At 48.1% G+C, this 26,029-nt stretch overlaps 1 protein-coding gene across 2 annotated transcripts; it reads right to left on the reverse strand.

Moving 5' to 3' along the window:
* Positions 1 to 875: 875 nt before the first annotated feature.
* On the reverse strand, positions 876 to 26,029 carry dctn4 (dynactin subunit 4). 2 transcript variants are annotated; one of them, XM_033029752.1, is made up of 14 exons: positions 25,835 to 26,014; positions 21,262 to 21,332; positions 19,339 to 19,517; positions 18,143 to 18,186; positions 17,361 to 17,468; positions 15,483 to 15,503; positions 13,000 to 13,073; positions 11,429 to 11,541; positions 10,610 to 10,719; positions 6,816 to 6,889; positions 5,187 to 5,241; positions 3,995 to 4,102; positions 2,214 to 2,311; positions 876 to 1,849 (listed from the first exon to the last, which is right to left on the reverse strand). In XM_033029752.1, the coding sequence occupies exons 1-14, from the start codon at positions 25,967 to 25,969 to the stop codon at positions 1,636 to 1,638; spliced, it is 1,404 nt and encodes a 467-aa protein (XP_032885643.1). In that variant the 5' UTR covers positions 25,970 to 26,014; the 3' UTR covers positions 876 to 1,635. The 2 variants fall into 2 exon arrangements, with proteins under 2 accessions (XP_032885643.1, XP_032885644.1); XM_033029753.1 differs by lacking the exon at positions 15,483 to 15,503 and having other exon boundaries at positions 25,835 to 26,029.

Raw genomic sequence — 26,029 nt, forward strand, 5'->3', positions numbered from 1 at the left:
GGAGTCTTTGGAGAGTCTGCATAGGTGGTTAACCCGAATGTTGCCTGGATTAGTGGATATTAGCTACAGGGAGAGGTTGGACAGACTGAGATTCTTTTCTCTAGAATGTCGGAGGCTGAGGGAAGAAGTTTATAAAATGACGAGAGGCATAAACAGAAACCAGGGTGGAAATGTCAGATTGGAGAGCATAGCGTTGAGATGAGAGGGGCAAAGGTTAAAGGAGATATGCAGGGCAAGTTTTCTTTATGCAGAGGGTGGTGGGTGCCTGGAACACCAGCGATGGTGATGGTGGCAGATATGATAGTGTTGTTTCGAAGGCTTTTAATGAATATGGATCTTGTGCAGGTTGGGAACATTAATTTAACCTGGCATAGTGTTCAGCACAGGCATTGTGGGCCGAAGGGCCTGTTCCATTCAGCACGCCCTCAGGAACACAAAAGCCTGAGCTTATAGGGAGAGGTTGAGCAGGCTGGGACTTTATTCCTTGGAGAGCAGGAGGATAAGAGGTGATCTTGTAGAGGTGTACAAAGTCATGGGAGGAATAAATAGGGTGAATGATAGGATTACCCAGAGAGGGTCAAGAAATTAGGACAGAAGTTTAAGGTGAGAGGGCAAAGATTTAAGAGGAACTGGAGGGGCAACATTTCCACACAAGTGGTGGGTATGTGGAACAAGCTGTTGGAGGAGGTAGTTACTACAGCAATGATCAAGGGACATTTAGACAGTTCCATAGATAGGACAGGTTTAGAGGTACACGAGCCAAACACGGGCAGGTGGGACTAGTGTAGATGGGACATGTTGGTCGGTATGGGTAATTTGGGCTGAAGGGCCTGTTTCCATGCTATATGACGGTGATAAACCACACACACAGCCAGGAGGGTTACACGCATGTTTATTCAGTCAATACATAAGTTACATGTGAATATGTTAGGACATCTACAGTGACAGCACAGCGGTTACGGGAAGCGGAGTCACGAGCCGGACCGGGGCACGGGAGGGAGATAGACAGGCAGAACGGCCTTTTTGTCCCACACCATGGTGTGCCCACAGCGAGGGGGGAAGGCAGCACATTCACCACGGGGAGAGGGGGTAACCGTGCTAGAGCAGGCTGTCACCCCTCTGCTTCCCGCCTGTCTATCTGGGACCCTCACTGTCTAAGACCTCATCTGTCTCCGTCTACTCTGTGTCTGTCCTCCATCTGTCTGGCAATTTGTCGGTCCGTCCAAGACGGCGTCTGGCCCCGTCTATCTGTCTGGGACCCTCTCTGTTCCGCATCTTGAGACGCCGTCTGATTGTCTGGGACGGATCTTATCCGCCTGAAAATCTGTCTGAGACACGTCTGGTCTGAACTTCAGCTGGTGTCTGGGAGCGGGGACAGACGCAGCGGTGGGGGCCGGATGTACCGGGGCTAAACTGTGAGCTATGTGCCATGCTGGGGATGGGGGAATCAGAGCAAAGGGACGGGGAGAGGAGAGGGGGGGGAGGTGGGTGGGGGGAGAGAAGAGGGGAGGAAGGGGGAGAGGGGGGAGTGAGGGTGTCATGGGAGGAATAACAGAACTAGTGTGAACGGGGGAGGGGAGGGATGTGGTAGTTATGGGGGGAGTGAGGAGGGGAGGGGGTCTGACCTCCCCAACCTCAGGGAGCGAGGGGGCCTAGGGTGAGTTGGAGGGTCTGTGTGAGCCACACAGTGTCAGGGGGGGAGTCGGGCTGGTCGGGAGGACGCAGGGGCCCGGGGGGGGTGGGGAAGTTGTGTCGGAGCCGGAAGCTGACGGTGACGGGACCGCTGTCGTTCTGGGGGACCACCCGCACGTACACGCCCACCTTGTTGGCCTTGCGGAACGCCACCACGCTGCGGGAGAGAGAACGGGGGGGGGTTAGCGGGTAGACAACTCTGGAGAGCCCGCGCTCTCTAACCCCTCTCCCCGCGCTCCCTCCCTCCCCCCCACACCCACTTCACCCCGCAATCTCCCCCTTTCCCCACCCCGCGCTCTCCCTCTTCCCCACGCGCCCTTCACCCCCTGCTGCTCCCAGCTGTACTCTCCCCACTCTCAACCCTGCCCCTTCCCCCTCCTCACGCTCCACCCCCTCTCCCCTGCTCCTGCTCTCCACCCCATCTCACCCCTCTCCCTGCGCCCACCAACCCCCCAACCCTTGCCTCTCCACCCCTCCCTCCCTGTGTGGATCCCCATGCCCCCCCCCCCTCCCGCACTCACTCGGGGTGGTCGTGGAACTCCTGCGGCTCTGACAGCTCGTCGTACTCTGCCGCTGCGTCCTTCCCCGCCAGGACAATCTCATTGGAGGGGAGCACCACCTGCAAGGACACCACAGCCAATCAGAGAAGCGAGTCATGGCAGCCAATTAGAGGGAGGGCGGATTTACAGCAGCCAATCAGCGAGAGGACGGAGCGCTGATAGGCAATGTTTCGGGTCGGGACACTTCTTCAGATCGATGGAGTTGGGGGGAGAAAGCTGGACGCGAGGTGGGGGCGGGGCAAAGCTTGGAGATTGATGGGTGGATACAGGTAGAAAGACAGAAGAGGTTTTGAGCTGGGAGGTGGATTTGAGGGACCAGACTCACCCCGGTCACTCCCTCTTCTCCCCTCTCCTATCTGGCAAGAGGTACAGAAAGTGTGATAACGCACACCTCCAGATTCAGGGACAGTTGCTTCCCAGCTGTTATCAGGCAACTGAATCATCCAATCACCAACTAGAGAGTGGTCCTGACCTCCCAACTACCTCACTGGAGACCCTCAGACTATTTTTTAATCGGACTTCACTGGATTTATCTTGCACTCAATGTTATTACTCAAAAGGATTTGAGTATAGGAGCAGGGAGGTTCTACTGCAGTTGTACAGGGTCTTGGTGAGACCACACCTGGAGTATTGCGTACAGTTTTGGTCTCCAAATCTGAGGAAGGACATTATTGCCATAGAGGGAGTGCAGAGAAGGTTCACCAGACTGATTCCTGGGATGTCAGGACTGTCTTATGAAGAAAGACTGGATAGACTTGGTTTATATTCTCTAGAATTTAGGAGATTGAGAGGGGATCTTATAGAAACTAAAAAATTCTTAAGGGGTTGGACAGGCTAGATGCAGGAAGATTGCTCCCGATGTTGGGGAAGTCCAGGACAAGGGGTCACAGCTTAAGGATAAGGGGGAAATCCTTTAAAACCGAGATGAGAAGAACTTTTTTCACACAGAGAGTGGTGAATCTCTGGAACTCCCTGCCACAGAGGGTAGTCGAGGCCAGTTCATTGGCTATATTTAAGAGGGAGTTAGATGTGGCCCTTGTGGCTAAGGGGATCAGAGGGTATGGAGAGAAGGCAGGTACGGGATACTGAGTTGGATGATCAGCCATGATCATATTGAATGGCGGTGCAGGCTCGAAGGGCCGAATGGCCTACTCCTGCACCTAATTTCTATGTTTCTATGTTTCTATATCTGTACACTGTGGCAGACAGCACTGAAGCTATTTACTGCCTCAACACTAGGTTAACTGTATCCAAATGGCAAGCTTAAAATAGCAGCAAGCTTGAGATTTCACAAACAACACACTCTATTTGAGCTGGTGTGGGCAGCTCGAATGGAAGATAAACAGGATCTTAGTGTCGCCGAGACCCAGTGTGCCAAGCACACATCCTGTTATTGCTGCAGAAAATAATCTAACTCCATTAGAAGCTAAAATCTGCCAACATAAACACTATCACATGCAATCCACATTATTTTTTGGATACAGTGAACTGCAGATGCTGGTTCATACAAAAAGGCTCAAAAAGTGTTTAGTTTAGAGATACAGTGGATTAGAGACAGATTCCCAAGTTGTGTATCTTTGGGGTGTGGGAGGAAACTGGAGCACCCACGCAGTCACAGGGAGTACGTACAAACTCCGCACAGAGAGCACCCAGAGTCAGGATGGAACCCGGGCCCCAGGCGCTGTGAGCTACGCTGACACCCGGAGGAGAGGAGAGGAAGGAAGGGAGAAGGACTGCGTTACCTTGGCAGTGCTGTCGGCAACGTCAGAGTCGGACTCCTCGCACGGCAGCAGGGTCACGTGGGTGAGATTCTCCACCGGGTTTGTCAGGGTCAGAAGCACCTGGCTCTCCTGAAACAAGAGGCACCAGCAACATCAAGGGCTGACCAAGCTCCCCACCGCCGTCTGACCTCGCCCCCCCCCGCTCGCCCCCATCTTCGGCATTCGTCAACCTCCTCACCCCTCACTCAACCCTGGGGAAAGGCAGGACTAATCCAGTCCCACCAGAACACGATGGGCCAAAGGGCCCGTCCCTCACACTTTGTCCAGGATTGTTTTCCCTGGAAAGTCAGAGGTTGAGGGAAGACCTGATAGAAGTGTATAAAATTATGAGAGGCAAAGCTGGGGTAAAGAGGAAGAACCCTTTCCCCAGTGTGACCCCGGTTCAATCCTCACCTACGCTGTTCACCGTGTGGAGTTTCCACAATCTCGTTGGGGTTCCCAGGGAGAGTATAAGAGTCGGGAAGTCACGATGCAGCTTTATCAGCCTTTGGTTAGGCCGCATTTGGAGTATTCCCTGCAGTTCTGGTCGCCCCCATTACAGGAAGGATGTGATGAGGGTGCAGAGGGGGTTTACCAGGATGATGCCTGGATTACGGAGCATTAGCTACAGGGAGAGGTTGGACAGACTTGGATTGTTTTCTCTGGAATGCTGGAGGTTGAAGGGAGACATGATAGAAGCAAATAAAATTATGAGATGCATAGATTGGGTCGACAGTCAGAATCGTTCTCCCAAGGTAGAAATATAATTAAAAACTAGAGGGCATAGATTTAAGGTGAGAGGGGCAAAGTTTAAAGGAGATGTGTGGGGTTTTTTACATAAGAGGCTGATGGATGCCTGGAACACTCTGCCAGGGATGGTGGGGGAGACAGATAGCATTTAAGAGGCTTTTGGATAGGCACATGGATATGGAGGGATATGGATCAGGTTCAGGCAGATATTAGTTTATTTTAGCATCATGTTTGACAGGGTCATCCTGGTCTGTTCCTGTGCTGTAGTGTTCTATGTTCTAAAACAGACTGCTGGCAATCAACCAGCACTTTCTCTCCCTTCAGACGCTGCCTGGCCTGCTACGTATTTGAAGTGCAGTCTGCTTTTTAGTTTTGGAGTCGAGGCACCCGTGGTGTTTTGCGCCTGGCCTTGAATTGTACTTGCCTTCATGAAGCGCAGGTTGGGAATGGTCAGAATCCGTACCTCTGGAACGTAGTTACTGCAGAACAAAAAATAAGAACGTGCCATTTCATTTAGAGTGCTGCCACACGGCCGCTGGAAACCGGAGTACCCAGAGAAAACCCACGCGGTCTCAGAGAGAATGTACAAGCTCCCTACAGACAGCACCCTTAGTCAGGGTGGAACCCGGGTCTCTGCCGCTGTAAGGCAGCAACTCTGCAGATCACTGCGGAACTCCATTGGTCACAGATCTCCAGCCTGACGATAGACCTTCCACCACAACCCTCTGTCAGTAAGCCAGTTCCACATCCATAATGCAACCTGTTCAACTATAATCCTAGCAAGCAGTAGTTGCACAATGCAGCTAAACATTTAGACATGGCTGCACTTAATGGGTGGAAATTCAGTGTCATTCAGTGCATCAATCAGGGGTGTCAAACTCATCTTAGGTCACGGGCCGGATTGGGCAAAATGTGACTTTGTGCGGGCCGGATCAGTTGTGCACGGGCGAATGTCAGTCAGCCAGCCCGAGGCCAAGTGGAGCTCAGCGCCACCATCTTGTCTGTTTGACAGTGGATGCTGGGGGGTAAACATCCCCATGGCAACCGCGGGCCAATCACGGAGCGGAGGACGGGAGCGCCCCTGCCGGCGCAGCAGGCGGCACAGACAGCGGTGGGAGAGAGAGCGGCTGCCGGACAGATACATAATAAATGGTCATGAATATACTTTTTTCCCCCCCAAATCATCCCGCTGGCCGGATTGGACCCCTATGCAGGCGGGTATTTTGACGCCCCTGCAGTAAATAAATAATGCAGGCAAGGATACTTTCTGCTAACATTAAATGGGCATCAGATTCAATTAGTGATTCTAATTACAAGAGATTCAATAAAGATTTCTTCCGGTCAGGGTGGGTCTCGGAGTGTTGGGATGTTGATGCTGGGTTAGGGCAGAGAGCTGGAGAAACCATTTGCATATTGATTTGTGAGGCTGTGGATTGAGACAGAATCATAGTCACAAAGTACAGAAACAGGCACAAGGCCCAACCTGCCCATGCCAACTAACATGTCCCATCCGCACTAGTCCTACCTGTCTCCGTTTGGCCCATCTCCCTCTAAACCTTTCCTAGCAATGTACCTGTCCAAATATCTATTGAACATTGTTATTGTACCTGCCTCAACTACCTCCTCTAGCAGCACATTCATTACACCCACCACCTTCTGTGAAAAAGTTGCCCCTCAGGTTCCAATAGACAATAGGTGCAGGAGTAGGCCATACGGCCCTTCAAGCCAGCACCGTCATTCAATGTGATCATGGCTGATCATCCTATTAAATCTTTCCCCTCTCGCCTTAAACCTCCAGTATTTAATTCCCTGCCCCTGAGTAAGCGACTTTGTGCATTCACTCATCAGCCACTTCTAAAATAAATGTTAGAGAATTGAGGACACAGCCCAGACCATCACGCAAACCAACCTCCCTTCCATTGACTCCATCTACACCACACTGCTTCGGCAAGGCCACCAGCATAATCAAGGACCAATCTTACCCCGGTCACTCCCTCTTCATATTGAACTAGTGTGAACGGGCGTATGGTATTGAATCGGAGGATGAACTTACACTGCGACAAGCTGGATCTTGAACTTGATGGAAGTTGGGTTAAACTCGGGCTTGCTCAAGTTGTGTTCACATTTCTACAGCGCACAGGAACGTGGATACAGGGTAGGGAAGGTGGGATGGGGAAGGGGGACAAACAGCAAGGAGAGAGAATGAAGAAATTAAAGTCAAACGGACACACTGCACGTCTCGCACGTCTGATATTAAACAGAATTCAAACTGCATGCCACATGATTAGCATTGGTTTAGTTCATTTTAAACCATGATTGCTTAGTTTAGAAACATTGTTCTTCTCTTCAAGGTTATTTTTGCACCACCATGGTCTCATTTAATACAACTGGAAAACTGATGGAAGAAAGGTCCCGACCTTAAACGTCATCAATCCATGTTCTCCAGAGATGCTGCCTGACCCGCTGAGTTATTCCAGCACTTTGTGCCTATCTTTGGAAAACTGTCTTGCTCAGCAAAAGAAACACATACGACAGTGGCATTTAAGAGGCTATTAGATAGGCAAAACGAGATACAAAGTGCTGGAGTAACTCATCCCGTCATGCAGCATCTGTGGAGGGAATGGACAGATGATGTTTTGGGTCAGGATTCTTCTTCATCAGTCCGAGGTTCCTCAACAAAAACGTCATCCATCCTTTTTCCTCCACGGACATTGCCTAGTCTGCTACGTATTACAGCCTATACTTACAAAGAGGACTTAATTATTACTAGAATATAGACACAAAATTCTGGAGTAACTCAGTGGGTCAGGCAGCATCTTGGGTGAAAAAGCATAGGTGACGTTTCGGTTCGAGACCCTTCTTCAGACTCTATTGAGGTCAAGGGGGGGCAGGGATGGTGAAAACATGACAACAGTGGGGGTTGGGGTCAGAGAGGGGCAGGGGAGTGGACAGAGGTGGAGGCAAGGTCCTGCGGAAGGATAGTGGGGGATCTGAGGGGGGGGGGGGGTAGTCGGTGTAACCTGGTTTACTTTTACCTATTCTGCTATAAGACTTAAGTATTACTAATCTTATTGTGCTTTTGTGGATATTATCAACGTGATGAAAATTGGTTTTAGTAAGATAACAGAAGATTGGCATTGCATGTTTAAGATGGAAAACCACTTTGCCTTATCTACAAAATATCATGCATTCATGACAAAACAAACTACTTGGAACAAGCGAATTTTGATCTGATTTGCCCCTCGAATCAGATGTTCTTTTAAAGAAAACAAGATAATCGAAGTAAACGCATGGCTAAGCAGTCAAAAGTGCTGATCTCATGTTTGTTCTGGAACTGGGCAGAAGCCCGTTTTATTATTTACGGAGAACGGCTCACATTAGCGTCCATGTTCTGATGTGAGAATTTGTTAAGGATATTACAGGAGTGGCTGCAGTGTTACAGCCAAGTTAAACAAAACCTAAATGAGCTTTAATTGCAAAAGGACATTAACAGAATGGTGCCTTGAGGAGTGCAGTCCAAGCAGTCATGTTTGATCTTTCCCTGCAACTTTGTATCATGATAAATTAGGCATGAAAAGTTTTAGATTCGCTTAATTTAGAGACACAGCGCAGAAACAGGCCCTTCGACCCATCGAGTCTGCGCCAACCAGCGATCCCAATCCACTAGTACTACTCTACACACTGGGGACAATTTACAATATTTATCAAAGGCAATTAACATACAAACCTGTACGTCTTTGGGATGTGGAAGGAAACCGGAGCACCCGGAAAAACCACATGTGGTCACAAGGAGAACGTACAAACACCGTAGTCATGATCGAACTGAGTCTCTGGTGCTGTGAGGCAGCAACTCTACCACTGTGCCGTCCCCAAGCCTTGTGCAAGGCTTTTAACACAGAACAATAGAATGGTACGGCATAAAAACAAACCCTTCGTCCCTCAATGTCCGTGCCAAATATAAATACTGAACGTGATCTATTTTCCTCCATTCCCTGCACACCCCTGCCTATCACAAAGCTTCTTAAACACCACTATCGTATCTGCCTCCACCTGCAGCGCATTCCAGGTACCCACCACCCTCTGTGTAAAAAAAAAACACATCCCCACACATCTCCTTTAAACTTTGCCCCTCTCAACTTAAAACTATGCCCTCTGCTGTTTGACATTTCCACCTTGGCGATAAAGGTTCTGACTGTCCACCCTATCTGCACCTCTCATCATTTTATATACTTCTATCAGGTCTTACCACAACCTCTGACATTCCAGAGAAAACAATCCAAGTCTGTCCAACCTCTCTCTCTCTCTCTCTGTAGCTGAAACCCTCTAATCCAGGCAACATTCTGATAAACCTTCGAACCCTCTCCAAACGTTCCACAACCTTCCTGTAAAGGGGTGACCAGAAGTGAACTGTACAAAATACTCTAAATGCAGCCTAATCAAAGACCTATAGAGCTGCATCATGACTTCCTGACATATATATAAATATATGTGTCTGTGTGTACTTGTGAGTATGTGTATATATATACACACCAAACTTTTCTTCTTTGGTTTATTATATTGTTTACAGTGTACTATGTTTACATATTCTGTTGTGCTGCAGCAAGTAAGAATTTCATTGTCCTATCTGGGACACATGACAATAAAACATTCTCGACTCACCCTCAATGCTCTGACCTATGAAGGCAAGCATGCCATATGCCTTCTTTACTGCTCTATCTACTTATGTTGCCACTGTCAGGGAATTGTGAATTTGGATTTCAAGATCCCTCTGCCCATCAATGCTGTTAAGGGTTCTATAAAGTCTTATAAAGCTGAATCATGACTTCCTAACTCTGCAGCTTCACAGAACTTTGGCGAGGCATCGTTTGGAGTGAATGTAATTCCAAATACAGGAACTCCCCGACTTACATAATAGGCGACTTGCCTAAACTCGCACTTACGTGAACAGTTCTGTACTCAGTTCCTAGTGCAACCAAGGCAGTCTGTAATTTGCACAACACTGTATGATCACTCGAGTTCACATCGGAATCAAGCCGGCAATGGCAGCGATGCTTACCCAGAGAGTGCCCTGGAAGCAGTCAAATGCCGCTGAGACGGTTAATACTTTCAGTGAGTTATTTTGGGCAGTTATTCACATGTGGAAGTCTAGGACCAGAAGGCACAGCCCCAAAATAAGGTCAGGAGAATGAGGTTGGGAGGGAAAGATAGATCAGCCATGATTGAATGGCAGAGCATACGTGATAAGCCGAATGGCCTAATTCTGCTGCTAGCACGTATGAATTTACGTAAAATCTGTTTAACGTAAGGGTTCACAGAGTGCTTATATCTGCGTGCTGATATCTAAGAGCTAGGTTTGGCCACATTGATATTTTTTACAATACGCCAGCTCCACCACCGATTTTCCAGCAACTGGTGGTCCGGCACCTCCTTTAATCCGGACAAAATTACGAGAGCGCACTTAAAATCCCTCAGAGGTCTCCCCGAAAATGTGGTGCCTAGGCCAGGTGAAGTGGACAATCTCAACCTCATCAGGACTACTGCGGCCGATCGAATTTGCCCCGTGGCCAGGGCTCTGGACCTCCAGCATGGCTGGATCCTGGCGGATCAGTTCCCATCGCCGACTTCCGCGGCTGGCATTGCGGACCGGTATCTCGGCCCCCCGACGGCCTAGGTGGACCGTTCCTGTACCGTTAGACTCCTCACGGAGGAGGTGACCCCTGTTGGTCTGGCAAAACGGATAATCCAGAAAGGCTCTGGAACAAGGGTGTAGAAAAATCGGTGGTGGACTGTGCCACTGTCTAACCGCTGTAACAAGGCGAATGGGTCTGGATTTCGCTCTAGACTTACCCGACAACGCAGAGAGCGTTTTATGAGGAGATGCTTGTGTTTGGGATACAGCTGGGAGGCATTGATGGGCTGGAAGTCTGGTTGCAGCAGTCGCTGGTGAAGGGTCGTCACTGAAAGGTAAAAACAGAAATGATCAGGATGATTAAACCCCGACCCCGAAACATCACCTATCCATGTTAAGACTTTAGACTTTACTTTAGAGATACAGCATGGAAACAGGCCGTATTGAGTCCGTCCAACCAGCAATCACCCTATACAATAGTTCTATCCTAAACATTATGAACAATTTACAGAAGGCAATTAACCTTCAAACCTGCACGTCTTTGGAGGGGGGGAGGTGGGGAACCCACACGGTCACAAAGAGAACGTGGAAACTCCACACACAGACAGCACCTGAGGTCAGGAACAACCCAGGTCTCCCATGCTGAGGTAGCGGCTCTACCCGCTGCACCACTGTGCCAGATGTGGTAAGGGCTCAATGACTGTGTCCAGCAATAGTGCACGTCCACCACAGATTTTCCAGCAACTGGTGGTCTGGCACCTCCTTAAATCCGGACCAAATTACGAGAGCCACTTGAAATCCCACCCTGGAAGTCCCCCCCCGAAAATGTGGGGCCAAGGTTGGGTGAGGCGGCTAATCTCGACCTCATCGGGATTGCTGCGACTGATCAGCAGGTCGAATTTGTCCCCTGTGGCCGGGGCTCTGGAACCCCGGCCCTGCCAGAGCCGGCAGATCCGTTCCCATAGCCGACTTTCCAGGCTGACTTTGCGGCCCAGTATATCAATTTTCCATCTCCCGTAGCCTGACCTGGCTCTTACCCTCGGGCAGATTAATGGGTCTGGTGTAGTAATCCTCAGGCAGAGGTTCAACCTCCTCCAATGCCTGGGCAGGCTCGATCTTGATCTCCTTGTGGTCATCTGTTTCTTTCAACCTAGAGGGCAGGAGAAAGGCTAAAGTGTTGGAGTAACTCAGCGGGTAAACCACTATCATCCCAGCCCAGCCTGTGAATGCAGAGCAGAACAACAGACAGCCAACCATGTCATCTCTGGGTGCCCTCTCTACCACCCACCAAATGGAGCTCAGGGCCTGGCAGACATTGACGCAGAGACAACCACCTGGCTGCTCAACACCCAGCTTGAGATCTAACTATTCCTTTGGTTTATGTTTCATTCGCAAGAAGAAGTAGGGTATGGGAATAATGTTTAGTGCAAGATAAAGTCCAGTAACGTACGATTAAAGAGTCCAAGGGTCTCCAATGAGGTAGATGGGAGGTCAGGACCGCTGTCTAGTTGGTGATGGGATGGTTCAATTGCCTGATAACAGCTGGGAAGAAACTGTTTAGCGTTAGTTTAGTTTATTATCATGGGTACCGAGGTACAGTGAAAATGTTTTTGTTACGTGCTATCCATTCTGCGGAAAGGCTTTTATTGATTACAATCAATCTGTCCACAGTGTACAGATACAGGATAATGGGAATAATGTTTAGTGCAAGATAAAGTCCTGTAAAGTCCGATTAAAAACAGTCTGAGGGTCTCCAATGAGGTAGATGGGAGGTCAGGACCACTCTCTAGTTGGTGATAGTATGAGTGGTCCTGACCTAACACACAAAGTGCTGGAGTAACTCAGTGGGTCAGGCAGCATATTTGGAGAGCCTGGATAGATGACGTTTCGGGTCGGGACCCTTCCTCACTCAAACCAACCCAAAACATCACAAACTATATAGAACAGTACAAGTTGGAGGTGGAGGCCAAGTCATTGGGCATTTTTAAAGCAGAGATTGACAGGATCTTGATTAGTAAGGGTATCACAGGTTATGGGGAGAAGGCATGAGAATGGGAGGGAAAGATAGATCAGCCATGATCAAATGGCAGAGTACACTCGAAGAGACGGATGCCCTAATTCTGCTCCTATGAGTTATGAACTCATCAGACAGGATCAATGTCCTCTGGCCACACATAGTCATATTGCACAGAAACAGACCCTTCGGCCCAACTTGCCTACGCCAACCAGCATGCCCCATCTACACTAGTCACAACTGCCTGTGTTTGGCCCATATTCTTCTGAACATTTGTTATCCGTGTACCTGTCGAAATGTTTCTTAAATGTTGCGCTAGTACCTGCCTCAACCACCTCCTCTGCAGCTCGTTTCTTACACCTACCACCCTTTGTGTAAAAAAAATGTAATTTCAAGTTACTTCTCTTGTCACATACACCAATTGGTGCAGTGAAATTTGAGTTACCATACAGCCACACAAATAAAATAAAAAGAACACAACACTATAGAATTTAACATGAAAAAAAGCTGTCCCTCAGGTTTCTATTAAATCTTTCCCCCCTCACCTTAAAATTCATCCCATCACATGTTGGGGATGAATTAAAAAAGACTTACGTTGGTCCGGCGAGGCTAATAATTGGAGCACCAGCTCGCTGTCGCTGCAGTCTGGTACCCAAGCCATACTTGTCCTAAAACAGAATATAGCAAAATCAAACCAGGCTCCTCCCTGTTACACGTAACACAGAACATACGTGATCCCACTATGGCAAGGTGAAGGGTAACAGAAGATGATATGTTCACACCATCTACAATCACACAGAGATGCCACCTCCAACAGTGACAGATTCACCCCCTTTCCAAGCCTGGGTCCCAATGATAATTTAGGCTATTTCAACCCCAGAATATATGAAAGTAGGGCTGTAATGCTGAGGCTATATGAAGTTTTGAGAGCAGTTTTGGGCCCCATAACTGAGTTGGATGTGGTGGCGTAGGAGAGGGTCCAGAGGCGGTGTTCAAGAATGATCCCAGGGATGACCGAAGGGCTTGTCCTCACTGGAGTTTAGATGAGTTCGGGGGGACCTCATTGAAACTTACTGAATAGTGAAAGGCCTGGATAGAGTGGATGTGGAGAGGACATTTCCACTAATGCGTTTAGGACTACAGGGCATAGCCTCAGAATAAAAGGACGTACCTAGAATGGAGATGTGGAAGGATTTCTTTAGCCAGAGGGTGGTGAAGCTGTGGAATTCATTGCCACGGAGAGCTAAGTCATTGGGTATTTTTAAAGTGGAGATTGACAGATTCTTGATTAGCACAGGTGTCAAAGGTTATGGGGAGAAGCAGGAGAATGGGGTTGAGAGGGGCAGATAGATCAGCCATGATTGAATGGCGGAGTAGACTCGAAGGGTTGAATGTTGATGCCTCACAGCACCAGAGACCCACGTTCGATCTTGACTACGGGTGCTGCCTATATGGAGTTTGTGCATTCTCCCCGTGACCGCGTGGGTTTCCTCCCTGTGGTCCAGTTTCCTCCCTCCCTCAAAGATGTGCAGGTTTGTAGGTTATTTGGCTTCAGTAACATTGTAAATAATCCCTAGTGTGTAGGATACTGCTAATGTACGGGGTGATCACTGTTCGACGACGACTCGGCGGGCCAAAGGGCCTGTTTCCACACTGTGTCTCTGAACTCTAAACATGGATTAGCAATACAATGAGAAATCTGGCAAAGAAACCTCAAAATGATTAACTTGATTGTATGTATACATGAAACATGTGAGTAACAGCATGCAACCATGCACAGTACACACACACACACACTCATCAACTGTGCATACACCAGATTGGGACGACAGATGGCACAATGGGCTAAGTGTTCGGCTGGCAACCGGAAGGTAGCCGGTTCGAATCCCGCTTGGAGTGCATACTGTCGTTGTGTCCTTGGGCAAGACACTTCACCCACCTTTGCCTGTGTGTGAATGTGTGTGAGTGATTGGTGGTGGTCGGAGGGGCCGTAGGCGCATAATGGCAGCCACGCTTCCGTCAGTCTGCCCCAGGGCAGCTGTGGCTACAGAAGTAGCTTACCACCACCGAGTGTGACTGAGGAGTGAATGAATAATGCGATGTAAAGCGCCTTGAGTATTAGAAAGGCGCTATATAAATCCCATCCATTATTATTATTATACACCAACATATTTAGCAGAACATCTAGATTTATGAAGTTCTCTTGTAAAGATTATTTTTTATTATCACCTGGCATTAAAACAATGACAACTTAAAGGTCCACAAACATGTATAAATGGTCACCATTCAGCCGAGCTGCTTAATTACCCAAAGTTGTCTATCTCACCCCTCTCTCCAAGCTCACGCCATCACTTCCTTGAAGGGGGCAACCTTTTGTTTGTAGTAGGTTTATCATTGTTCCCAAATGTAACAGAAAGGGAGTGTCGCTCCTGAGCTATCATTGGCTCCAGCAAAAGGTCAGACAATGCTCACATGGATCATGGGTCCATACACAGTCATACAGCACAGATACAGGCCCTTCGCCCCTAATCGCTCATGCCGACCAAGATGCCCCATTTACGATAATCCCATTTAGTCAATAGACTGATGCAGCATGGCAACAGGCCTATGGCCCAACTTAGTCCATGCCCCATCTACACTAGTCCCACCTGCCCTTGATTGGCTCATATCCCTCTAAACCTCCCTCTATACATGTCTGTCCAAATGTCTTCTAAATGTTGTTATAGTACCTTCCTCAACTACGTCTCATGGCAACCCGTTCCATACACCCACCACCCTCTGAGTGAAAAGTGGCCGCAGGTTCCTATTAAATTCCCCCCCTCACTTTAAACCTACGTCCTCTGGTTCTTGATTCCCCTTCTCCGGGTAAAAGACTCTGTGCATTAATCCTATCTATCTCCCTCATGATTTTAAAGATCTTTAGAAGGTCACCCCCTCAGCCTCCTACCCTCCAAGGAATAAAGTCCTCGCCTGCTCAAGTTCTCCCTATAGCTCAGTCCCTCGAGTCCTGGCAACATCCTCGTAAATATGATCAAAGAACACTGGGCAAATGAACATAATAAGCAACTCCAACTCACCACCACATGTATAGTGTGTGTCTATACACCAGGAAGAGCAGCAGTATTGAGACAAAAAAAAAGATAGTTCAACAGTTATGACAATCAAATTAACATGCACGACCTAAACAGATTTGGTTAAACACTAGACGAGTCATTGCCGATGCTGGTATACAAAAACGACCCAAAGTGCTGGAGTAACTCAGTGGGTCGCGCAGCATCTCTAATGCAATCATCAAAAAAGCACATCAGCGCCTCTACTTCCTGAGAAGATTACGGAGAGTCGGATTGTCAAGGAAGACTCTCTCTAACTTCTACAGGTGCACAGTCGAGAGCATGCTGACCGGTTGCATCGTGGCTTGGTTCGGCAATTTGAGCGCCCTGGAAAGGAAAAGACTACAAAAAGTAGTAAACACTGCCCAGTCCATCATCGGCTCTGACCTTCCTTCCATCGAGGGGATTTATCGCAGTCGCTGCCTCAAAAAGGCTGGCAGTATCATCAAAGACCCACACCATCCTGGCCACACACTCATCTCCCTGCTACCTTCAGGTAGAAGGTACAGGAGCCTGAAGACTGCAACAACCAGATTCAGGAATAGTTACTTCCCCTCAGCCATCAGGCTATTAAACCTGGCTCAGACAAAACTCTGATTATTACCAACCACTTTCTGTTATTTGCACTATCAGTTTATTTATTCATGTGTGTATATATTTATATCATGGTATATGGACACATTTATCTGTTTTGTAGTAAATGCCTACTATTTTCTGTGTGCTTAAGCAAAGCAAGAATTTCATTGTCCTATACAGGGACACATGACAATAAACTCACTTGAACTTGAACTTGAGAACATGGATAGGTGACATTTCAGGTCAGAACCCTTCTTCAGACTGATCACATTGATCAAAACATAGAACATTGAACAGTACAGCACAAGAACAGCCCCTTTGGCTCACAATCAGTCTGAAGAAGGGCCCTGACCCGAAACATCGCCTATCCATGTTCTCTAGAGATGCTGCCTGACCTGCTGAGTTACTCCACCAGCACTTTGTCTCTTTTTTAAAAAATTAGACAACTCTGGTTGCTATACAGCCTCTGCTATACAGACAGTGAGCAAAAGATTTAAATGTCAAACAAAGTTCACAAAGTACGCCGAGTTTTGGAACGCCTCAGGTTCCTATTAATTCTTTCTCCTCTCACCTTAAACCAATGTTCTCTGGTCCTTGATGCCCCCACCCTATTTATTCCCCTCATTATTTTATACACTTCATATGTTCACCCCTCAGTGTCCTGCGATCCAAGGCATAAAATGCATTAGCAGAGAGAGCTGAACAGCGTTACATTTTATTTTCTTCATCTTATATGATAGGAAAGTATGACGGAATAAGTCTGTGAAACTGGTGCTAATTGTTGCACTATACATGTACGTTATACAGGTCCACCACCGATTTACCGGCATCCTTGGTTCCAGAACCTTTCTGGAATATCCGTTTTGCCAGACCAACAGAGGACACGGCCTCCCAAAGGAGTCCCACGGTTCCAGAGTAGTTTACCTCGGCCACCGAGGAGCCGACATGCACAGCCGGCCGGGAAAGTCAGCTATGGGAACGAATCTGCCGGCTGGAATGGGCTAACTCGAACCGCCGATCGGCCACTGAAGTCCCGATAAGGTCAAGATCGCCCGCCTCACCCGGCCTCAGCGCCACATTTTCGGGGGGACTTCCAGCGGGAGATTTCAAATGCGCTCTCCTTTTTTCCGGATTAAAGGAGGTGGCGGACTACCAGTTGCGGGAAAATTGGTGGTGGACCTGTTCGTTAAACACCTGCAGGTCCGTAGAAGTTGGCGGACGGAGGAGTGAGTCAGTAGCGGTGAGCGGGCTCGATAAAAGGGAACTCACAGAAAAAGCCAAGGGCATGTAGTTTCTACGTCTAACCAGTTTCTTTCGGTCACGTTCAAGCTTCTCTCTTTGTGCCAGTTGGTGGTAATACTCCAGCAGTTTATTGATCTGTAGGGAAAGTTGGAAAGTAATGGTTTTCATTTACATCACACATCACACACTGTAACGTCCGGGTTCAGGAGCAGCTTCTTCCCGACAACCATCAATCTTCTGGGTAAGCACCACCGCCATTGCCGGCTTGTTTCTGATGTAAACCCGAGTGATCGTACAGTGTTGTGGAAATGACAGACTGCCAGACTTGTTTATGTAAGTGCGATTTTACATAAGCTCCTATTGCGATGGACGGGGAGTGTCTGTACCATGTTTGCAGGTCAGTTGTGCTGTCGGAAGTAAGAATTTTATTATTCTATTTCGGGACATAGACAATAAAACACTCTTGACTTGCCTAAACTGATGAGAATATGACACTTGACTTTTACTTCATTGCATTTCGGTATAGCATGACATCCCAAAGACGTGCGAGATTGTAGGTGTGTATCGAGTAGGTGAGAAAGTGGGATAACATGGAACTAGTGTGTGGAGAGAGGATCGATGGTCAGCGTGGACTTGGTGGTCTAAGGGCCTGTTTCCAAGCTGTATGTGTGAGCTGTTCCACAGCCTGGTGATGTGTGCCTGCAGCCATGCTGTATCTCTCTATGAATCCATATGACTAGGACTCTTTGACCATAGCTCAGCAGCAGTCAGTGACGTCTTGTTTGCTACATGTGAGAGCAGGCACTCACCCTCTGGGTGTGAAGGTTCTCTGGTTCTTGCCACCCTCCGCTGGCTGCAAAAGAAAGAACATTGTGAGCACAGTTCACAGGACATTCTGTTGTGCTGCTGCAGGTAGGAATTTCATTGTTCTGTTTGGGACATTTGACAATAAAATACTCTTTGACTCAGCCTCCAACAATCAAGGGAAAACAAGCCCAGCCTATCCGATGCATTATGCACCCAATCTCTTCCCATAACTAATGTCCTCCAATCCAATCAACGTTTACATAGATGCTGCCTGGCCTGCTGTTTAGAATTCAGAGATGTAGCAGGGAAACAGGCCTCTTGGCCCACTGAGACCATCCATTACCTGTTCACATTAGTTATACGTTATCCCCCTTTCTCATCCACTCCCTACATACTGGGGAGAAATGTTACAAATGCCAATTAACCTACAAACCTACACATCTTTGGGATGTGGGAGGAAAACTGAGCACCCGGAGAAAACCCAAGTGGGCACAGAAAGAATGTACAAACTCCAAACAGACAGCACCCGTAGTCAGGGTCAAACCCGGGTCTCTGGCGCTGTGAAGCAGCAACTCTACGATGCGCCACCATGCACGTCCAGTGTTCTATGTGCTTGGTTCCCCTTCTACCAGCCAAACCTCTTCTGGCTGAATATCGGAGTGCAGAAGAGTCATTTGGCTACCCATGCAGTCTTTCCCCATACACAGCTTCTTCCCAGCTGTTAACAGGCAACTTAACCATTCTATCACCAACTAAAGAGCGGTCATGACCTCCAATCTACATCATTGGAGACCCTCGGACGATCTTTAATCGGACTTTACCTTGCACTAAATATTATCCCCCTTTTTCATGTATCTGCACACTGTGGACGGCTCAATTGTAATCACGTATAGTCTTTCGACTGACTGAATAGCACACAACAAAAAGCTTTTCACTGTACCTCGGTACACATGACGATAATGAACTAAACTAATTTCTCCCTCCCTCTTTCCTTCGCCTTTCTCCATTTAACCTTATTTCCTTTATCCTGTATCTGTACATTGTGGACGGCTCGATTGTGATCCGGTTTAGCCTTTCCGTTGAGTGCATAGCACGCAGCAAAATGCTATTCACTGTACCTCGGTACACATGACAATAAACTAAATTAAACTGCATCCAATTCATCTCCCTGCATCCATGATGGTCAGTCCTCACTCACCAACAGATTTGTCTGCCATGCCAACATCCCGGGAGGTCCAGCGACAGAAGCCACAGGCCAGGTAGTAAGCCTTCTTCATGGTAGTCTTGGCCGGGTCATCAGGCAGGGGTGCAGGGATGTTAGTGGCCCTTGTGGAAAGAGTATGCATGCAGCTCGGACAATCAAAGCAATTGGCACACCTGAAGGACAAGAAGGAAAAAGAGTCAAGAGTGTTTTCTTGTCATATGTCCCGATACGTAACAATGACATTCTTACTTGCAGTAGCACAAAGTGAGCGGCACAGTGGCGCAGCGGGTCGAGCTGCTGCCTTACAGCGTCAGAGATCCAGATTCGATCCTGACTAAGGGTGCGGTCTGTACAGAGTTTGCACGTTCTCCCTGTGACTGCGTGGGTTTTCTCCGGATGTTCCGGTTTCCTCCCGCAACCCAAAGACGTGCAGCTTTGCAGGTCAATTGGTAAATTGTCCCTAGTGTGTAGGATAGAACTAGCGTACGGAGTGATGTTGGTTGACGTGGACTAAGTGGGCCGAAGGGCCTTGTTTCGACACTGTATTTGTAAACTGATCTAGACTAAGCACAACAGCAAAAGACAAGTTGAGTAAAAACAAACAATAATAGTGCAAAAAAGACAAAAACATGCCCCCCCCCCTCCCAAGTATATGTCGTTCAGAGTTTATTTGGAGGTTGTAGTATTTCATAGCCTGATGGTTGGATGGAAGAAGCTGCTTCAGATCCTGGGTTATTTCAGGCTCCTGTACCTTCCTCGATGGCAGAAGTGAAATGAGAGCATGATCATGATGATGCGGGTCTCGGATGTTGCTGGCTGCCTTTTTAGAGGCAGTGTCGCCAGTAAATCCCTTCAATGGTGGGGAGGTCAGTACCCATGATGGACCAGGCAGTGTCCACCACGTTTTGCAAACTTCTTCATTCCTGCCTCTAAGTAAACATTAGTTTAGTTTTTAAGTGCTGGAGTAACTCAGCTGGTCAGGCAGCATCCCTGGAGAACAGACAGGTGACGTTTTGGGTTGGGACCGTTCTTCAAATGGATGAAGGGTCCCAACACGAAAGGTTATCTATCCATGTTATCCAGAGATGCTGCTTGAGCCGCTGAGTTACTCCAACACTGTCCTTTTGTGTAAACCAGCATCTGCAGTTCCTTGCGTCTATATTAGTTTAGAGATGCAACATGGAAACCTTCAACTCGACAAGTCCATGCCGACCATTGATCAATCACTAGTTTATGTTATCCCACTTTGTAATCCACTCCCTACACATTAGGGATAATTTTGCAGAAGGCTAATTAATCTACAATCCCGCACATCTTTGCGATTTGTCGGACTCTACCCGCCACTGTGCCATCCCATTGCCTTGAATAATCAACATCACTTCTTGCAAATGCATTCAACTCGGTTGCAAGAGATTGGAAGATCATATTCGCTCTGATGCAATTAGTTGGAAAGATTAAAGCTGATTGTCTTGTTTTAAGAGCAGGCAAAATAGGTTGAGATTTCCCAGAACAAAATTGGTATTGATTTATTAATGTCACATCGACCAAGATACAGTGAAATGCTATCCAATCAATAACATTGAAAGAAAAAGCACAGTGCTGGAGTAACTCAGCAGGTCAGGCAGCATCTGTGAAGGACATGGATAGGCGATGTTCTGGGTCTGAAGAAGGGTCCCAACCCGTAATGTTACCTATCCATGTCTTTCACACATGGATAGGGCCCTTCCAGTCCTATTAAACCTTTCTCCCCTCAGCTTCTTGAGAGGATGGTAGAGGCAGGGTCTCTCATCACGTGTCCACCCTGGGACAAAGATTCTGGCTGTCTACCGCAATCTTGCAGTCCAACTCGACGGCAGTCAAAATAATCCATTTTTACAGCAGCGACCTGTTTTACAGAGAGAACACACACACACACACCTGTTCTTTTTCAGTTTTGCCTCAGCCGAGGGCATGTTTTCCAGGCAACTTGGGCAGTAATGGGAGTCCACCTGCAACGAGAAAATGGAATATTAGGAGTCACACAATCATGTTTGTAAAGTCACAGGAGCAGAATCAGGCTATTTGGCTCATCGGGTCTACTCCACCATCTGATCATGGCTGATCTATCTATCCCTCTCATAGAAACATAGAAACATAGAAATTAGGTGCAGGAGTAGGCCATTCGGCCCTTCGAGCCTGCACCGCCATTCAATATGATCATGGCTGATCATCCAACTCAGTATCCCGTACCTGCCTTCTCTCCATACCCTCTGATCCCCTTAGCCACAAGGGCCACATCTAACTCCCTCTTAAATATAGCCAATGAACTGGCCTCGACTACCCTCTGTGGCAGGGAGTTCCAGAGATTCACCACTCTCTGTGTGAAAAAAGTTCTTCTCATCTCGGTTTTAAAGGATTTCCCCCTTATCCTTAAGCTGTGACCCCTTGTCCTGGACTTCCCCAACATCGGGAGCAATCTTCCTGCATCTAGCCTGTCCAACCCCTTAAGAATTTTATAAGTTTCTATAAGATCCCCTCTCAATCTCCTAAATTCTAGAGAGTATAAACCAAGTTTATCCAGTCTTTCTTCATAAGACAGTCCTGACATCCCAGGAATCAGTCTGGTGAACCTTCTCTGCACTCCCTCTATGGCAATAATGTCCTTCCTCAGATTTGGAGACCAAAACTGTACGCAATACTCCAGGTGTGGTCTCACCAAGACCCTGTACAACTGCAGTAGAACCTCCCTGCTCCTATACTCAAATCCTTTTGCTATGAAAGCTAACATACCATTCGCTTTCTTCACTGCCTTCTGCACCTGCATGCCCACTCTCAATGACTGGTGTACCATGACACCCAGGTCTCAATGCATCTCCCCTTTTCCTAGTCGGCCACCATTTAGATAATAGTCTGCTTTCCTGTTTTTGCCACCAAAATGGATAACCCCACATTTATCCACATTATACTGCATCTGCAAAACATTTGCCCACTCACCCAGTCTATCCAAGTCACCTTGCAGTCTCCTAGCATCCTCCTCACAGCTAACACTGCCCCCCAGCTTAGTGTCATCCGCAAACTTGGAGATATTGCCTTCAATTCCCTCATCCAGATCATTAATATATATTGTAAATAGCTGGGGTCCCAGCACTGAGCCTTGCGGTACCCCACTATTCACTGCCTGCCATTGTGAAAAGGACCCGTTTACTCCTACTCTTTGCTTCCTGTTTGCCAGCCAGTTCTCTATCCACATCAATACTGAACCCCCAATGCCGTGTGCTTTAAGTTTGTAAACTAATCTCTTATGTGGGACCTTGTCGAAAGCCTTCTGGAAGTCCAGATACACCACATCCACTGGTTCTCCCCTATCCACGCTACTAGTTACATCCTCGAAAAATTCGATAAGATTCGTCAGACATGATTTACCTTTTGTAAATCCATGCTGACTTTGTCCAATGATTTCACCACTTTCCAAATGTGCTGCTATCCCATCTTTAATAACTGACTCTAGCAGTTTCCCCACTACCGATGTTAGACTAACTGGTCTGTAATTCCCCGTTTTCTCTCTCCCTCCCTTCTTAAAAAGTGGGGTTACGTTTGCTATCCGCCAATCCTCAGGAACTACTCCAGAATCTAAAGAGTTTTGAAAGATTATTACTAATGCATCCACTATTTCTGGAGCTACTTCCTTAAGTACTCTGGGATGCAGCCTATCTGGCCCTGGGGATTTATCAGCCTTTAATCCATTTAATTTACCCAACACCACTTCCCGGCTAACCTGGATTTCACTCAATTCCTCCAACTCCTTTGACCCGCGGTCCCCTGCTATTTCCGGCAGATTATTTATGTCTTCCTTAGTGAAGACGGAACCAAAGTAGTTATTCAATTGGTCCGCCATATCCTTGTTCCTCTCAACCCTGCCTTCTCCCCATAACCTTTGACAGCCATTCTAATCAAGAACCTATCAATCTCCACTTTAAAAATACCCAATGACTTGGTCTCCACTGCCATCTGTGGCAATGAATTTCACAGATTCACCACCCGCTGACTAAAGAAATTCTGCCTCATCTCCTTTCTAGAGGTACTCCAGCGAATACAGGCCCCTCTGGTCCTAGACTATCCCAATAGTGGAAACACCCTCTCCACATCCACTTCATCCAGGGCTTTCACTATTCGGTAAGTTTCAATGAGGTCTCTCTTCTTTTCTAGGTTCATCTTTCTAAACTCCAGCGAATACAGGCCCTGTGCAGCCAAAACTCACTAACACACTGTAATGCACTCTCTGCTCATCAGTCAAAATACAATGGGTACATCCTACATTGGTAGTGGTACACTACTGCCATGTGTACTGAGGCACAGTGAAAACTCTGGGTAGTACGTAGAAACAAGGAACTGCTGATTTACATTGAAGATAGACACAAAGTGCTGGAGTAACCCAGCAGATCAGGCAGCATCTCTGAAGAAGAATTATGCGTGAGGTTTCGGGTTGGAACCCTTCTTCAGACTAACTGCAGATGCTGGCTTACACAGAGTGCTGGAGTAACTCAGCGGGTCAGGCAGTAGTACCCTGGAGAATATGGATAGGTGAGGTTTCAGGTCGGCAACCTCCTTCAGACAGAGTGTGGGAGGGAGGGAGGAAAGAAAGCTGGAAGCGAGCATAGGCAGGGCATAACCAGACCGGGAATCGGGGAACACAGGCGAGTGAAACTATCGGTGAGTGGTAGGATAATGGGTGACAGTAATGCTGGGTTACATGGATAATTAATAGAGATATGGGATTAGTTTAGTTTAGAGGTACAGCGCGGAAACAAGCCCTTCGGCCCACCAGATACGCACTGACCAGCGATACCCGCACATTAACACCACCCTACACACACTAGGGACAATTTTTACATATACCAAGCCAATTAACCTACAAACCTGTACGTCTTTGGAGTGTGGGAGGAAACCAAAGATCTCGGAGATAACCCATGCAGGTCACAGGGAGAACGTACAAACTCCGCACAGACAGCACCCGCAGTCGGGATCGAACCCGGGTCTCCAGCGTTACATTCGCTGTAAGGCAGCAACTCTACCGCTGCGTCACCATGACCAATTGTTTTATAAACCAGCATCTGCAGTTCCTTCCGACACATAGACTGTAACCTCATAGGTTATAAGGAAATGGATATGCAGGGAATGGAGGAATAAGGATTATGTGTGGGTAGATAAAAGATGGTTTTGGCATCATCATTGTGGGCTGAAGGACCTGTTCTTATGCTGAACTGTTCTATGAAATTATGGAACTAATCATCGCAAGGATTAAGATGAGGAGAATGTATATAAATCTACATAGGAGGGGGCGAGGAGGAGAAATAGCATGATGAGGAAGGTTACAGAAGCAAATAGCATGCTTTCTATAGTTCACATGACATATCAACAATGTCAACAACTAAAACCAATGACCAGAAAATCAGGTAATTTACAGACGATGTTTCATGTTGTCATCCTTCAGACATTTTGGATCAAGACTGAGAAAGCGTCCAACCCAAAACGACATATGCCCATTTTCCTCTATAGATATTGCCAGACATGCCCAGTTCTTTGTTTTTTTGATCAATTTGACAGGCGGGTCGATTGACTGAAATATTAAGGTCAAACCCAAGGTATGAGCCTGATTATACCAAGGTATTATCTACACTGAAGATAGTGCACAACAAAGGCATTGTTTGCAAGTGAACAGCTTGCAGCCTAAGTATGGGCAGGATCTTGTTGAAGCAAACTCATAATCAGTGCGGCAACGTCAGGTTGAGGTGGGGATGGGGGGTGTTGGGGATGGGTGGGTTGATGGGGGGGGGGTTGATGTATGGAAGGTTGATGTGTGGAAGGTTGATGTGGGGGGGTTGATGTGTGGGGGTTGATGTGTGGGGGGTGATGGGGGGGTTGGGAATGGGGTTGTTGGGCATAGGGGAGTTGATGGGGATGGGGTGGGGGTTGATGTGTGGAAGGTTGATGTGGGGAAGGGTTGATGTGGGGGGGGTTGATGTGGGGGGGTTGATGTGGGGGGGTTGATGTGGGGGGAGTTGATAGGGGGGGTTGGGGATGGGGTTGTTGGGCATAGGGGGGTTGATGGGGATGGGGTGGGGGTTGATGTGGGGAAGGTTGATGTGGGGAAGGGTTGATGTGGGGGGGGTTGATGTGGGGGGAGTTGATATGGGGGAGTTGATATGGGGGGGTTGATATGGGGGGGTTGGGGATGGGGCTGTTGGACATAGGGGGGTTGATGGGGTGGGGGGATGGGGATGGTGGGGGTTGTTGGGAATGAGGGGGGAACCAGTGACGAGCTGAGGTGGCTCCGCGCTCCCATTGGCCCGGCGGTCTGACTGACGGCCCCGTGAACCAATGATAGCGCTGCTCATTGACGGAGTGGGCGGGGGAGCTGTGACTGACAGCTACTATGGCCAATGAGCTCCGGGCTACGCCCCCTCGACCGGCAGGTACCATACCCTCCCCTGCCTCCCCTACCCGCACCCACCTCATGCGACACACACTCCAGCGAGCGCAGTTCGTGGCAGTAGCGGCAGAAGTAGAGCTGCGACAGCGGCAGCCGCTGCTGCTTCTCCCCGTCCACCAGGTACACGACCCGCTCCAGCTGCAGCAGCGACGCCATCTTCCTCCGCCGCGCCCGCCGGCCCGGCCCGACGCACCCTGCGCGATGACGTCACTCCCC

Source organism: Amblyraja radiata, chromosome 11 (genome assembly GCF_010909765.2).
Source record: "Amblyraja radiata isolate CabotCenter1 chromosome 11, sAmbRad1.1.pri, whole genome shotgun sequence".
In the NCBI taxonomy this organism is placed as follows: Eukaryota; Metazoa; Chordata; class Chondrichthyes; order Rajiformes; family Rajidae; genus Amblyraja; species Amblyraja radiata.

What these genes read in the sequence shown, in the direction of transcription:
- dctn4 (XM_033029752.1), bottom strand. Translation starts at nt 25,969, where the DNA reads ATGGCGTCGCTGCTGCAGCTGGAGCGGGTCGTGTACCTGGTGGACGGG. An exon ending in CACACACTATACATGTGGTG is followed by an intron (nt 13,074 to 15,482) that starts GTGAGTTGGAGT and finishes ATTCTGTTTTAG; the next exon opens with GACAAGTATGGCTTGGGTAC. An exon ending in CCAACCTGCGCTTCATGAAG is followed by an intron (nt 4,103 to 5,186) that starts GCAAGTACAATT and finishes CTCTTGTTTCAG; the next exon opens with GAGAGCCAGGTGCTTCTGAC.